Below are 14,136 nucleotides of genomic sequence, written 5' to 3' on the forward strand. Positions count from 1 at the left end.
CAGGCGCCAGGCAGCCCTGCCGCGGCTGGAACAGGCGCCTGGAGCCCGAGTAGCTCCTGGGCAGGGGGTCCGTTTCTTGGTGGAGCTTCTACCACCTTGACCCGAGCCTCCCTTTGCTGGCCAGTGCAAGGCGGACACCCCCAGGCTTCCCCTGCCTCCCTCCCTCCTCGGGGTTATGCCCGTCATGGGACAGCCCTCTAGGAGATCCCTGGGTCACTGAGAAGGACGCTGCGTGGCTTGGCGGGGGCACGGCAGGAATGGCTGCCACGTCGTCCTCACCTGACAGGCCAAGGAAGCTGAGGCCTTGGGGCCGCTCTTGAAGGGCAGACAGAAGCTCACCTAGGCCCACACTGCTGATTTCACGATTGGCAGAGAGGTCCAGGGAGATGAGTGTGGGGCAGAGAGGGAGACACCTGAAACAGTGAGTGCAGCGTGGGTTCCCAGGGGGGCAGCCCCCCATCACCAGGGAAGGCCACCCCCAGAGAAACCACACCTCGGCAAGCCGGGGTCGGAAAACAATGGCACTGCTGATACTCCCAGGAGCTAACCGAAGCTCTAGAGGACTAAGAACCCTTGCATGGAATGCCACACACAAGGAAAAGAAGCGTCGAGAGGCAAAATTTCCCGACAGCCACAAAAGTATGATAAAGGCAACGTCTGCTGGGGCCAGCCCTGAGAGAGTAGATGCTGGAAAAAGCCAATATAATCTGCTCCAGCTTCCTGGAATCACAGGCCTTCAGATGAGGCTCTCCCAGGGGGCTGCTCATTACCTGCTCAGCTCTCTCACAGCCTTGTCACCTAAGTAGTTTGCAGACAGGGTCAGGTGGGTCAGAGTGCAGCCTTCCTGAATACAAGCATAGGCCCCAGGTCACACCCAGCACCTACCTGTCCTCCTTCCTCCCAATAGAGGAACCACACCCATAAAGCCCTGTTTGGAGATCTGGAACAAATAGTTTGTCAAGATTTAGCCTCCTCTGGGAAAGCACTCGGGAGACAGGGACAGTTTGCCCCTTGGGACCTACCTATGGTGGTGAGGCCACACTGGGTCCCAGGTATCCTGAAGCAGGTGTCTGCACAACTGCACAGGCCTCCCCTCGCTGTTCCTAAAGCCCTCTCCTGCCAGACCTCCCCAGCCCCAGTGCCTCAGCTGTGAGACTTTTGTCTGTGGCCTCTGAGGACTGTCCTAGCTTGGTAGTCCCTTCTCCACTGTGTACCTTCGTCAGGTAGCTGACAACAGAGTCCATGAGGCCCAAGTTGCTCTTGCTGGCCGCAACGGAGCCAAGCTCTAGGTGCAGGAGGGTGCGGACACGCAGGCTCTGTAAGACTCTGGCCAAGGCAGGGGGACCCAGAGCATTGTATGACAGGGACAGAGTCTTCAGGTGCTCAGCATCTGCAGGGCATCAGAACCTGTAGGCCCCCAAGTGGTCCCTGCCCTCTACCCAGGTCCTTGCCAGAATCTTCATGACCCCCTTTTTTGTTGGAAACTGAGGTACAGAGGTAATGACTTTCCCAATTCTGTGCTCCTAGCTGCTGAAAGGAGAGGTGGCTTTAAGTCAGAATGTGGGTGGGTGGCCGGGGAAGCACTCCAATGGTCATTGCCTAACCTCTGTTGGGCTGCCCTGGGTGGCCCACACTCCTTGTCTCTAACACTGAATGCCCCGCACCCAGACGTCCTCATAGAGGAACCGCTTCAAGCAAACAGAAGGTGCACCACAGGCACAGGGAGACTTGAGAGGCAGACAGTCTGGGACCCCACCCCTCGTGTGAGTCCCAGGGGAGCACCCAGCCCAGGCAGGGCAAACATCAGATTCAGATTCAGGCATAGATCGGCCTTATTCACTCACCTTGGAAGGCACTACTCAAGGCTGCCTGGTGGTTCAGGAAGAAGCTGGAGCTGAAGCCACAGGCCTGTAAACGCAGGGTGCTGAGCAAGGGGCAGGCCCGCAGGAGAGAGGCCAGAGCCTGGCCACAGCTATCCCCCAGTGGGTTCATGCTTAAGTCCAGCTCTTCCAAGTTCTGTGGAAGGGGCAGTCATTCAGTTCTCATGACCATGGGCCTGGGCCTCCACCCTGGGGACCTGGTGTTCCACTCTAGAGTTGGGTACGGCCAATTGTCCCAGCCATACCACAGGCCCAGTGTGATGGCAACACTAATGTCTTACTGATCTGCTACACCCTGGGTCTCTACCTTCAAGGCAGCCTGGCCCAGGGGCCCCCCAGCAAGCTGGTGTAGACCTTCCTGGCCCAGGTGATTAGAGGAAAGGTCAAGGATGGCCAGGCTGGGCATGGTGCCCAGGGCAGCCAGAAGCTCAGGAACACATCCGTCACCCAGCCGGTTCCCTGCCAGGTGCAGCTCCCGGAGCACAGCGTGCAGCTTGAGGGCTCGCAGCAGGGGTGTGAGCTGGGCCTGACGCAGGGCCAGGGAGCAAGCGCTAAATGAAGGGCTTGAACCCTGGCACTCCATGGCTTGCAGCACCCACTGGTGCTCTCCTGGGGAGAGAGATCAGGGTCACTAAGGTCAGAGCCTACACCTTCTGCCGTGGAATCCTTCAGACAAACATCAGTGCGCGATGAGGTGATGAGCTCATCGCATAATCCTGGAACATGAAGTAGGTCATGGAGGCCATGCGCACCTTCTCCCAGTACCCCAGGCAGGCAAGCAGCTCATGTCAGACTCATGGCTTGACCTCTGGGGCTTGCATTGCTTCATTGGATCCTGCTCCTGAGAACCCAGAGTTGAGCTGTCTGCCCCTATCTACCACCAACATGGAGTACAACAGTCCTGAGGCTCGGAGGAGGGATGTCCTGCAGACCTGGGGATGGCTGTAGGCCTGGGGGAGAGAGTGTAACCCCGGCCTCGGCCCAAAGCCAGGGCCCCTCACCTTGCCCGAGGCTCTGGCAGGCTCTGCGGTACCGGTCAGTCAGCGGGGGGAGGTCCCACGAGGTCACTTCGGCCAATACCTAGGGAGTGCCATTGCTGAGCAGCCCTGGGGGATCCCAGCGACAAGGTGGCCTGCGCCCCCACCCGGCTTCTCACCTCATCATCACTCTGCAGTACATCAGGAATGGGGTCTTGTGAGGCCAGCAAGGCTCCCTCCTTCCTCAGGGTGAGCCTTGGCAATAGCCCACAAGTCTGGTAGTAGCGCTGGGCAGCCTGGTCAGCCAGCCAAGCAACGGAGTGGACATCACTGCTGTAGGAATGGCACACTTATCTCTGGGGTCCAGCTTAGGGCCTGTGGACCCCTCAGCGGGTGCTCTGCTGTCCCTGAAGCCCAGCAGACCACTGTCCGAGGATGCTGCCAGGACTCTGTAGGAAGCACTCTGGGATGCGAGGTGAAGTTGGGCAGCGGGTTAAAGGGAACCTTGCCTGACACGCAGGTGAGGGTGCCATGGCCCTGGCTGTGGCTAACGGCCCTGACCCAGAGCTGCATGGTGGGGGTGGGGGCTGGAAAAGGGCGGGCGGTACCTCACCTGTGCGGGACAGGGATGAGGAAGAGGTGATCCTGAATTCTAACTCGCACTCGGATGGAAGGTGGCTGGATCAGAACCTGGCGAGTAAGGAGAGGGGCAATCAGAAAAGCCGGGCTTCCACTGGACCTCCCCCAAGCCGGTACACCAGCTGTTCCCTGCTCCTGCACTCACTGAAGACTGCCCTGCGGCGAGGTTTTCTCCACTGGGCCCCAAGACCCTGGGCGCACTGGGGATTCTCTGGGGCTCTGTAGCCAAGCTGCCAGCTCCAGCTTTGCTCGGCACACAGGCCAGGTGGCTCTGCTTACTCCAGGCTTGGGGCCTGACAGGGCGCTCCTCCTCAGCTGACCCTGAGGCACTGGGTCTGCGATTATCCCAGCTTCCCTGGGGCCGGGGAAGGCGGGGCAATCGGCTGCGGGTGAGGGGTGTGTCCAGCTCTAGCCAGTCCTCCGACAGGTACTCTTCCTCAGGAATCAGTGCTGCTGGGGAGGAGGGGGCTTCCCCTGAATCCCGAGGAGGACAGGAGCTCAGGCATCGGCTCTGCGCGCTGCCCTCACCTCGGATGGCTGCCTTGCAGGTAGCCCGGCCAGCATGGACTGCAGCTGCCTCCTTGCTGTTGGTAGGGCCAGGCTTCCGAACCCCACCCAGCATCACGCCGGAGGCTCTGTGCTTCTTCTGAGATGGCCTGAGGGTGCCCACGCAGTCCTCATCCTCAGAGCTGCTGCTGCTGCTGCTGGCTGGCCTGTGCCTGCCTTTTCGAGGCCTGGCCACAGCTGGAGTGACCTGTTCTGGGGAGACCCTAGAAGGGACCAGGGGGGCCTCTGCTGGTCTAGGGATACACAGGCAAGGGCTAGAAGGAGGAGAGATCTCAGGGTCAAACAGATGGTCACTTGGAACAGCTGGGAGGTCAGAGGAGCCGTCTGGGGCTGTGGAAAAGAGAATCAGCATGACACAGAGTCAGCACCCCTCCCCTCCTTCTGGGTTCCTATACTTGAGTCTCCTGAGTCAGCTCAGGGAGGGACCAAAGAGGCCTGCTTACCTGAGCCAGAGGAGGCCGCCTGGAGCTTCCTCTGCATGGCTGCTGCCTTCTGTCGCGTCTCAAGGTCTAAGTCCCTCTGGTACAGCTTCACCCAGTGCTGCAATGTCTCCAGTGGGCTGTGGCCCTGTATGGCACCCAGCTTAGCAAGGCAGAAGCAACTCTTCCCACACCCACCTACCCTGGCCTTCCCTAGCTCACCTTCTTGGTTCGTAGGGTAACGGATGCCCCTCGCTGAATGAGCAGCTCAGCTACCTCAAAGTGGCCACAGTTCAGAGCATCGTGCAATGGGGTGATGCCGTCACACCCCTGGCCACCTGGATCATTCACTGCAGCCCCATGGTCCAGAAGGAAGCGGACGATCTCTGTGGGCCCGTGGAAATGAGCCATGATGGTCCCTTCAGACCACATGTCCAGCATGCATGTCCAGTCTGGACCGGCCCAGCTCACCCAGATGCCCGTAGTTGCAGGCTTCGTGCAAAGGAGTCCATCCACAGTAGTCCCGAGGATTCAGGGGGTGCCCCTTCAGGAAGGACAGGGACTCAGGCCCGGGCACTAGAGCAGGTCCCACAGCTACTATCCTTCTCCTTGGCCTGGTCTGGCCCTCTCCTCTGACTTTAATCCTTTTTTTTTTTTTTTTTTTGTTAGTAGTGGGGCTTGAACTCTGGGCCTGGGCGCTGTTCCTCAGCTCTTCAGCTCAAGGCGAGTGCTCTACCGCTTGAGCCATAGAGCTACCTCTGGTTTTCTAGTGGTTTATTGGAGATAAGAGTCTCATGGCCTTTCCTGCCCAGGCTGGCTTTGAACTGATCCTCAGATCTCAGCCTCCTGAGGAGCTAGGATGACAGGCATGAGCCACAGGCACCCAACAGCACCATGTTTCTAGCAACCTCATGGTGCTGTGTCTGAATGCAGGCCCAGAGGCAGGAAGGACCATCCTAGCCAACTCAACCCAGCTAGCCACAGCGCAGACGGCTGCATGTGAGCAGCACCTCAGCTCCCCTCTTAAAGACCAGCGGTGCCAGTGCTGGTGGCTCACGCGATCTGAGGATCACAGTTTGAGCCAGCCCAGCAGGAAAGTCTGTGAAACTTTTATCTCCAGTTAACCATCAGAAACTGGAAGTGGCGCTGTAAGTGGTAGAGTACTGGGCTGGGAAGGTGGCTCAGTGGTAGAGCGCTTGCCTTGCATGCATGAGGCCCTGGGTTCGATTCCTCAGCACACATAAGCAGAAAAAGCCCGAAGTGGTGCTGTGGTTCAAGTGGTAGAGTGCTCACCTTGAGCTGAAGAGCTGAGGGACAGCACCCAGGCCCTGAGTTAAAGTGGTAGCGTGCTAGCCGCAAGTGAGAGAGCTCAGGGACAAGTTCCCAGCCCTGAGTGCAAGCCCCACAGCTAAAATAAAAGACAACTCGCTGGGGTCATCGTCCATCTCGGGGAAGGCAGAGCCACGTGGTCTGTCCAGATACAGTGGCTTACCCTCCTCACAAGGTCCTGGACGCGGCGCAGATGGCCTTCGATGCAGGCTCGGTGCAGCAGGGTCTCTCCCAGGTCATTGCGCTGGTTCCACTGTGGGTACAACCGCCCCAGCTCAGGGCACAGGTATAAGGGGCGGGAAGTACTGCTGGGCCCAGGGTGGGAGGGGTAGGTCACCCTCACCTTGTTCACCTGCCGCCGGCCCAGGTAGCCCTGAAGCTCCTCATCTTCCAGTGGCCGGGAGAGGCTGGTGGTGTCGTCCTCTGGAACAGACCCAGGTCCACCAACCTTGAGTCTTCTAGATAAGCAGCACAAACCCTGCTCTACCCAGAGTCTTCTGGCCACCAGAAAAGCACAGCAGCCATGAGTGGGAAGGTGGGCTCTGGAGGCTTCTCGGGGTGGTGCCAAAGCCAACCGCTGGGCCAACACCAGCCCTGCCAGCAGCCTACTTCCATGCACTGTCTCCTGAAGGAAGCATGCTTCTCACCTCTGTCCCACCCCGAGAGGAGCTGCGCAAGTGTCCATGTACCCAAACCAGTCTTCATCACAGACGTTAGCTGCCCTCTCTGCTGGTAAGCATCCTTGACAGGCGACGTCACCCAGTAGGCCCACCAGCCCTGTCTGCTCCAGGCTTTCCAGTCCCTCCCTAGCTCTGATCAGGTCTATCTTCCTTCCTTCCTTCTTGTTGGTTCTGGGGCTTTTAACTGAAGGCCTGGGCACTGTCCTTGAGCTTTGTTTTCCTCAAGGCCAGTTCCTTATCACTCAAGCCACAACTCTGCTTCTGGATTTTTGGGTACTTAATTGAAGAGAAGAGTCTCACAGACTTTCCTGTTCAAGCTAGTTTTGAACCATGATCCTCAGATCTCAGACTTCTGAGTAGCTAGGACTATAGGCTCGAGCCACCAGCGCCTGGCTGCTCTGATGATTCTCATTAGACTTCCTTTGCTTTCTTCTGGCTGCCTCTGGCCCTTTTTTTTTTTTTGAGTCCAGTTGTGGGGCCTGAACTCTGGGCCTGGGCGCTGTCCCTCAGCTCTTCAGCTCAAGGCTAGCGCTCTACCACTTGAGCCACAGCGCCACTTCCAGCTTTTTGCTTATGTGGTGCTGAGGAATTGAAACCAGGGCCTCATGCATGCAAGGCAAGCGCTCTACCACTGAGCCACCTTCCCAGCCCATCTGGCCTTTTCTTTCACTTTTTTTTTTTGGGGGGGGGGGGTCCGGTCGTGGGGCCTGAACTCAGCCTGGGTACTGTCCCTCAGCTCTTCAGATCAAGGCTAGCACTCTACCACTTGAGCCATAGCGCCACTTCTGGCTTTTTCTGCTTATGTGGTGATGAGGAATCGAACCCAGGGCCTCATGCTGTGTGAGGCAAGCGCTCTACCAGTAAGCCACATTTCCAGCCCAACCTCTGGCCTTTTCTGTGCCCTTCTTCTTCACAGTCTCTTGCTGTGGCCACCTGACATTCCCTGAAGTTCACGGTCCTCTCTCCCTTAGCCACTGCATACCAGCAGCAACAAACCTGTCCCCTCATCTAAGGATGGCCCAACTTCCTAGGCATCTGACTGTCCATCTTGAAGTCCTGAAATTAAGGCTATTCCAGGAACCACATGCCCCCAGCCTTATGGATGATTCCTGTGTGCCTACCAGTCAGCCAGAAACTAGGCCACAGCTCCATAGCCTCCTAACAACCCTGCTTTCAGGCCCATTCCTTCTACCTTGACCTCATGGCCAAGACTGCTTCAGTCAGCACCTTGCTCCAGCGGACCCCTCACCTCCACTGTGGCTGACCACTGTGGCCTCCAGAGTTCCAAGAACATGATCAGCTTTGGCATGGGGAAGCAAAGCTGTTTTTGACACGTCTAATCTATCTTGGACGTGGAACATGTGTCTCTAAAGGGACCAGGTCCCAAGTTGCTAATCCTGTGTAGCCTTCTCTGGCAGATGCCCACTCAGCCACTGACCACTGGCTTCTCAGAGAGCCTCTGACTAATCTGCTCCAGGCTCTCTGCAGGTTGTCAGCTTCCTCTAGTGCTTCCACAGAAGCAACAGCTTCTTCACTGACTGACAGTGGCTGCATCCCCATTGTGAATCCTGAACAGGCTCCTTGAGGACACAGATCTGGTTCCCATCAGTCTAACCTGCTAGCTCCCAGAAGGACTAGGGTGATAGGTTAGGTGCCACCAGCACCGTACCCAGGGCAGGATTTAGACCTTACCACTCTCCGAGAGTTCCAGCTCACTGGTATCCAGGGCCTCACCAGCCTCGGCCTCCTCCTCCTCCTCCTCCTCCTCCCCCTCAGCCACACTAAGTTCCTGCAGTTTGGTTTCAGTCCCAGGAGCCTCTTGAGGCTGTAACCTCAGCTGCACGGCATGAAGGTGTTGCAAGACCTGCCGCTGAGGAGGACAGGGGGTGTCCAGCTCAGGGGCGGGCTAGGACAAGCAGAGGGAGGGGGCAGAGGGACACGGGGGAGGGGGTAGCACAAAGAGAGACAGGCGGCAAGGAAGCTGGACTTGCTAGGAATCCTGTGTAGGTGGGGCATACCTGTAACCAGGGCTGCTGGGCCTGCTCTGCACAGCTCACAGCCTTCTGGAAGCATGGTGCCAACAGCTCATATGCATCACCAGCTTCCTCACGAGACACTGCAATGTTGAACCAGGTCTTGGCTTCCTGAAGCAGAGCAGGTCGAGGTTGGTGGTTGGGGCTGGCTTCTCTTAGCTACCCACACAGGAAGCTCTGGATTGGCTTTGTGCTGTGTCTCCATACAGATGGAGGTGGACAGTCCTTGGGAGGAGGTGCCTGTCTAGTGGGGACAGCCATCCATACTCGCCACTGGGGAATGGTGGACCCCAGGCCCAGGCAGAGCCGTGGGGACACACCTGACTCACACGGGGAGGGGAGGGACTCACCTCCAGGGCATTACCCTTGCGCAGCCTCAGCTCTTCTTCATAGTGGTACACAGCCTGGCGGTGGTCCTTCATGTCTCCAAGTGTGGTGGCCAGGGACACGTGGATGATGGCCAACTCCAGGTCTGGTCTGTCCAGCCGCTCAGCAACACGGAGCTGGGGAGCCGGTACGGTGAGGGCCAGGCTGCTCTGTGCCTCCCACCCTTCCTCCCGCCCTCTCAGGGGAGTCAACCACCTGCTTCTGGTAAGCCTCAGCCGCCTTGGGAAAGTTGCCTGCCTTGGAGAACAAGTCCCCCAGCTGCTCACAGATGGCCAAGGCACCCTGAGGGTCACTGCCCTCCGCCTCCTCCAGCCTCTGCTGCAGCTGGATCACTGCCAGCACTGCCAGAAAAGGTTTGATTTGAGAGGGCGCCGCAACCATGACCCTGGTCCCAGACCATCTTCTGTCACACGGGTTCCCTTAGGGAGGAGGGCCTCACAGCAGAGGAGAGCAACAGGAGATCTCAAGAATTAGACTAAGGCAAGGGGCCAATGGCTCACGCCTGTAATCCTAGCTACTCAGGAGGCTGAGATCTAAGGATCACAGTTTGAAGCCAGCCCAGGCAGGAAAGTCTGTGAGCCTCTTATCTCCAATTAAAAAAAAAAAAAAAAAGCTGCAGGGCCAGGTGCTGGTGGCTCACGCCTGTAATCCTAGCTAGTAAGGAGGCTGAGATCTGAGGATCATGGTTCAAAGCCAGACTGGGCAGGAAACTTGGTGACACTTTTATCTCCAATTAACCACCAGAAAACCAGAAGTGTCAACTGTGGCTCAACGGGTAGAATGCTCACTTTGAGCTGAAGAGCTCAGGGACAGCGCCATGCCCAGAGTTCAAGCCCCATGACTGACCAAAAAAAAAAAAAAAAAGACACAGGGCTGGGAAGGTGGCTCAGTGGTAGAGTGCTTGCCTCGCATGCATGAGGCTCTGGGTTCCATTCCTCAGCACCACATAAGCAGAAAAATCTGGAGGTGGTGTTATGGCTCAAGTGGTAGAGCATAGCCTTGAGCTGAAGAGCTATGGGACAGCGCCCAAGCCCAGAGTTCAGGTCCCATGACTGACCAAAAAAAAAAAAAAAAAGATGCAAGTGGCAATGTGACTCAAGTGGTAGAATGCTAGCCTTGAACAAAAGGAACTCAGGAACAGCGCACAGGCCTAGAGTTCAATCAAGCCTTAGAACTTAAAAAAAAAAAAAAATTCAGAGCTGGGCACTGGTGGCTCACACCTGTCATCCTAGCTACTGAGGAGGCTGAGATCTGAGGATCGTGGTTCAAAGCCAGGCTGGGCAGGAATGTCCGTGAGACTCTTATCTCCAATAAACCACCAGAAAACTGAAAGTGGTGCTGTGAATTAAGTGGTAGAGCGCTCACCTTGAGCTGAAGAACTGAGGGACAGCGCCCAGGCCCAGAGTTCAAGCTCCATGACTGACAAAAAAAAAAAAAGGCAGAAGTAGCACTATGACTCAAGTGCTAGCCTTGAGCAAAAGAAGCTCAGAGACTGTGCCCAGGCACTGAGTTCAAGCTCTAGGACTGGCCAAATAGAAAAAAAGAGAACAAATACAACAGTGTGGGACGATGCCTGGCCTGCAGGAAGCGTTGACTGCAGCCAGCTGCTGCTAACATGACTGTCTCAGTCCTGAGTACATACATGCTATCTGTACTCCTACCCTGTTAGACAGGGAAAAGACCACTGTCCTCAGCTTGTAACAAAAATGCTGCCTTGTGACCAAAGGCCAGCCATTCTTTTTTTTTTTTTGGACGGTTGTGGGGCCTGAATTCTGGGCCTGGGCGCTGTCCCTCAGCTCTTCAGCTCAAAGCTAGCGCTCTACCACTTGAGCCACAGCATCACTTCCGGGTTTTTCTGCTTATGTGGTGCTGAGGAATTGAACCCAGGGCCTCAGGCATGCACTCTACCACTGAGCCACCTTCCCAGCCCCAGGCCATTCTCTTACCCACCTTCTAGTACCCTTGACCCCTGTGCAGGACAAAAGTTCAGGTCTCTTCCTAACTATGGATGTATACCCTTTTCCTGGGAGAAGCCCCTGAAGCTGCCACCTCCCAGATCCTGAGTGGGAGGACCCTCTGCTGGAGAGTAGACCCCTTTCCCTTCCAGAGGACTTAGTCCCAGACCTTTGTGGAGCCTTACCATATTTGAGACTCTGGCAGACAGCTGCTCTCTGTGCAGGCTTCTGGGAGCCTAGTCTGTAGGCCTTCTTCAGGGCTCGTTTGGCAGCCAGGAAGTCCCCCAGGTCTTGGAGGATCTGGGGACAGGGTGAGGTGAGACTGCAGGCAGGCCCAACACCATGCAAGGCTGAACCCCAAACAGGTGAGAACGGCACCTGGGAGATGGTCACACAGCACTCGCTCTCCATAAACCGCATCTTCATGGCACGTGCACATTCCCGGGCCCCCTCCAGGCAGCGCATGGCCTGAGAATGCTGCCCTGCACACCAGTGGATGGCCCCTAAGTTGTACCGGGCCCGGAATAGATCCTCATAGAGATGATTCTGTCTGTGGGAGACGGTGTAACAGGTATTAGAGCCTCAGGGTCCTCCAGCCTGGGGACAGGGGACAGAGGGCTCAGAGGACCTAAGATGTAGCCAAGCCCCTCCCCCCTCCCCTGCTGTGGCTTCAGGTCCAAGCAGGCTCCTTCCCAGACTGCAAAACAGAAGCGAAAGCCCTCTTGCTCATGGCCAAGCTGCTCTCTTGCTACCTTTTCCCTTCTGGGGTGGGGATGGGCCTCACTCAGCAAGAAAGATGCTTTTCTTGAAGTAGTCATTGCACAGGGCCATCTGTTGTAGACGCTCAAAGGTGAGTCCCAGGTTGAGATACAGCCGGGTCCTCATCTCACTCAGCTCTCTCTGGCCCAATGTTCCTAGAAGATGCCCACACGAGACATTCAGACTTCCAGCTGTTCCCACTCCTCTTCCCACTTCATTACAGGAGCTAGGAATGTTCCAGACAGAGCATGAAGGCACAAAGAGCAGATGCCTGCCAGATTCAAGGTGAGGAGCAATGTAGGCCCTCAGCTTATTATATAGGAACCTTGCAAAAGGAGGGCTCCGAAACTCAGAACATAGGGAGAGGCTGGGGTAAAGGAACTGACCTTCTAGCTTCTCATCCACAATAGCCAAGCTTTTTTCAAAGGCAGCTTGTGCTTGCAGCAAGGAATCCTTGGACTGGCAGTGGTCATAGATGTCCAAGTGGGTGCGGCCAATGGTAGCCCAGGCCCTCTGCAGCTCAGTGTAGTTGGACAGGGAACCAGCTAGCTCCAGGTAACGGTGCTGGTGCTAGTGTGAAGAGGAAAAGCACTGGAGCCAATTCTACTGTAAGTCCCGACTCCAGGAAGAGCTAGGCTTACACAAGAGAACCCCTGGGGCTGGGAAGGTGGCTCAGTGGTAGAGCGCTTGCCTTGCATGCATGAGGCCCTGGGTTAGATTCCTCAGCACCACATAAGCAGGAAAAAAAAGCCCGAAGTGGCGCTGTGGCTCAAGTGGTAGAGTGCTAGCATTGAGCTGAAGAGCTGAGGGACAGCGCCCAGGCCCAGAGTTCAGGCCCCACGACCGTACCCCCCCAAAAAAGAGAGAGAACCCCTTACTCCCCCAATGCTCCAGAATGCTGGACACATACGCTCCATCTGGTCTGTACAAAAGGCTATCAGTGGTGACAGCTGTTCTGTGCTGCAGCCACCCCTGAAAGCTGACTGAGGTATTCTGCCATCTGTCCCCATAACAGTGGGTCCCACAGAGAGAGCTCAAGTCATAGTTACTTTCGTGTGTGTGTGTGTGTGTGTGGCCATCCTAGAGCTTGAACTCAGGGCCTGAGCTTCTCTGCTCAAGGATAGCACTTTACAAGTTGAGTCACAGCTCTATTTCTGGCTTTTTAGTGGTTAACTGGAGATGAGAATCTCATTTGGGGGGGGGGGGCTGGGAAGGTGGCTCAGTGGTAGAGCGTTTGCCTTGTATGCCAGAGGCCCTGGGTTCGATTCCTCAGCACCACATAAGCAAAAAAGAAAAAAGCCGGAAGTGGCGCTGTGGCTCAAGTGGTAGAGCGCTAGCCTTGAGCTGAAGAGCTGAGGGACAGCGCCAAGGCCCAGAGTTCAGGCCCCACGACCGAACCCAAAAAAAAAAAAGAATCTCATTGGGGCTGGGGATGTGGCTTAGTGGTAGAGTGTCCACCTAGCATGCATGAAGCCTGGGTTTGATTCCTCAGTATCATATAAACAGAAAGAGCCAGAAGGGCACTATGGTTCAAGCGGCAGAGTGCTAGCCTTGAGCAAAAGAAGCTCAGAAAGAGTGCCCAGGCCCTGAATTCAGGCCCTAGGACTGGCACAAAAAAAAAAAAGAATCCCATTGGCTTTTCTGCCCAGAGTGACTTCAAACTGCAATCTCAGATCTCAGCCTCCTGAGTAATGTAGGATTACAGGTGTGGGCCACCAGCACCAGGCAAGTCACGGTCCCTTTGCCAGAAACCCACTCATGCCTCCACTCAAGGACCAGGCCAAGCGTCCCTGGAAAGCCCGAGTCTGAGGCTGCCTGTGCATTCAGCTCGCCTGGGAGTCCTTCGCAGTCAGGGACTCCCTCAGAAAGGCGGCTTCAAAATCCCAGGTCTCCCCGTGCACCTGCAGGGCAGCAGAGTAGTTCTCCATCTCGGCCAGCCGCTCTCCGATCTTGCGATGAGCCACGGCGCAGCCCAAGGGGTCCAGGGCACACTCCAGAAGCTGCAGCTCCTGCTGGTGCTCTTCCAGGGCTTCCGCGAAGCGGCCTGCCAGGAAGGACGCAGCGTCTGGTTAAGGGGCTGGGTGCCACCCGACAGCCCCCCCCCCCCCCCCCCACCCTCTCCTCCCCGGCCCGGCCCTCTCACCCTGGCCGGCCAGCAGCTCGCCCACCCCGCCCCAGCCCGCGCCCCGCGCCCGTTCACCATGGCCGGCCCGCGCCCCGCTCCCACAAAAATGCTGCCTTGTGACCAAAGGCCAGCCATTCTTTTTTTTTTTTGGACGGTTGTGGGGCCTGAATTCTGGGCCTGGGCGCTGTCCCTCAGCTCTTCAGCTCAACGCTAGCGCTCTACCACTTGAGCCACAGCATCACTTCCGGGTTTTTCTGCTTATGTGGTGCTGAGGAATTGAACCCAGGGCCTAGGCATGCACTCTACCACTGAGCCACCTTCCCAGCCCCAGGCCATTCTCTTACCCACCTTCTAGTACCCTTGACCCCTGTGCAGGACAAAAGTTC

The 14,136-nt window shown here is 56.7% G+C and overlaps 2 protein-coding genes across 2 annotated transcripts in view; both read right to left on the reverse strand.

Annotated features, from left to right (window-relative positions):
• Vps28 (vacuolar protein sorting 28 homolog (S. cerevisiae)) overlaps positions 1-14,136 on the reverse strand; it is a 25,532-nt gene that overhangs the window by 4,840 nt on the left and 6,556 nt on the right. The gene's annotated exons all lie outside the window — the stretch shown is intronic.
• Positions 89-14,136, reverse strand: part of Tonsl (tonsoku-like, DNA repair protein) — a 14,394-nt gene continuing 346 nt past the window's right edge. The window contains exons 3-26 of the mRNA XM_013033856.1: positions 13,826-13,836; positions 13,527-13,669; positions 12,012-12,195; positions 11,651-11,780; positions 11,245-11,416; positions 11,052-11,166; positions 9,107-9,252; positions 8,875-9,027; positions 8,510-8,635; positions 8,184-8,361; positions 6,155-6,234; positions 5,975-6,064; positions 4,954-5,026; positions 4,705-4,868; positions 4,507-4,630; positions 3,642-4,393; positions 3,471-3,547; positions 3,037-3,190; positions 2,882-2,960; positions 2,188-2,489; positions 1,845-2,016; positions 1,215-1,390; positions 771-844; positions 89-413 (exon numbers count right to left, since the gene is read on the reverse strand). Coding sequence (XP_012889310.1) covers positions 89-413; positions 771-844; positions 1,215-1,390; positions 1,845-2,016; positions 2,188-2,489; positions 2,882-2,960; positions 3,037-3,190; positions 3,471-3,547; positions 3,642-4,393; positions 4,507-4,630; positions 4,705-4,868; positions 4,954-5,026; positions 5,975-6,064; positions 6,155-6,234; positions 8,184-8,361; positions 8,510-8,635; positions 8,875-9,027; positions 9,107-9,252; positions 11,052-11,166; positions 11,245-11,416; positions 11,651-11,780; positions 12,012-12,195; positions 13,527-13,669; positions 13,826-13,836 — 4,000 coding nt within the window. The remainder of the gene's footprint in view (positions 414-770; positions 845-1,214; positions 1,391-1,844; positions 2,017-2,187; positions 2,490-2,881; positions 2,961-3,036; positions 3,191-3,470; positions 3,548-3,641; positions 4,394-4,506; positions 4,631-4,704; positions 4,869-4,953; positions 5,027-5,974; positions 6,065-6,154; positions 6,235-8,183; positions 8,362-8,509; positions 8,636-8,874; positions 9,028-9,106; positions 9,253-11,051; positions 11,167-11,244; positions 11,417-11,650; positions 11,781-12,011; positions 12,196-13,526; positions 13,670-13,825; positions 13,837-14,136) is intronic.

Source organism: Dipodomys ordii, unplaced genomic scaffold (assembly GCF_000151885.1).
Source record: "Dipodomys ordii isolate 6190 unplaced genomic scaffold, Dord_2.0 Scaffold179, whole genome shotgun sequence".
Classification (NCBI taxonomy): Eukaryota; Metazoa; Chordata; class Mammalia; order Rodentia; family Heteromyidae; genus Dipodomys; species Dipodomys ordii.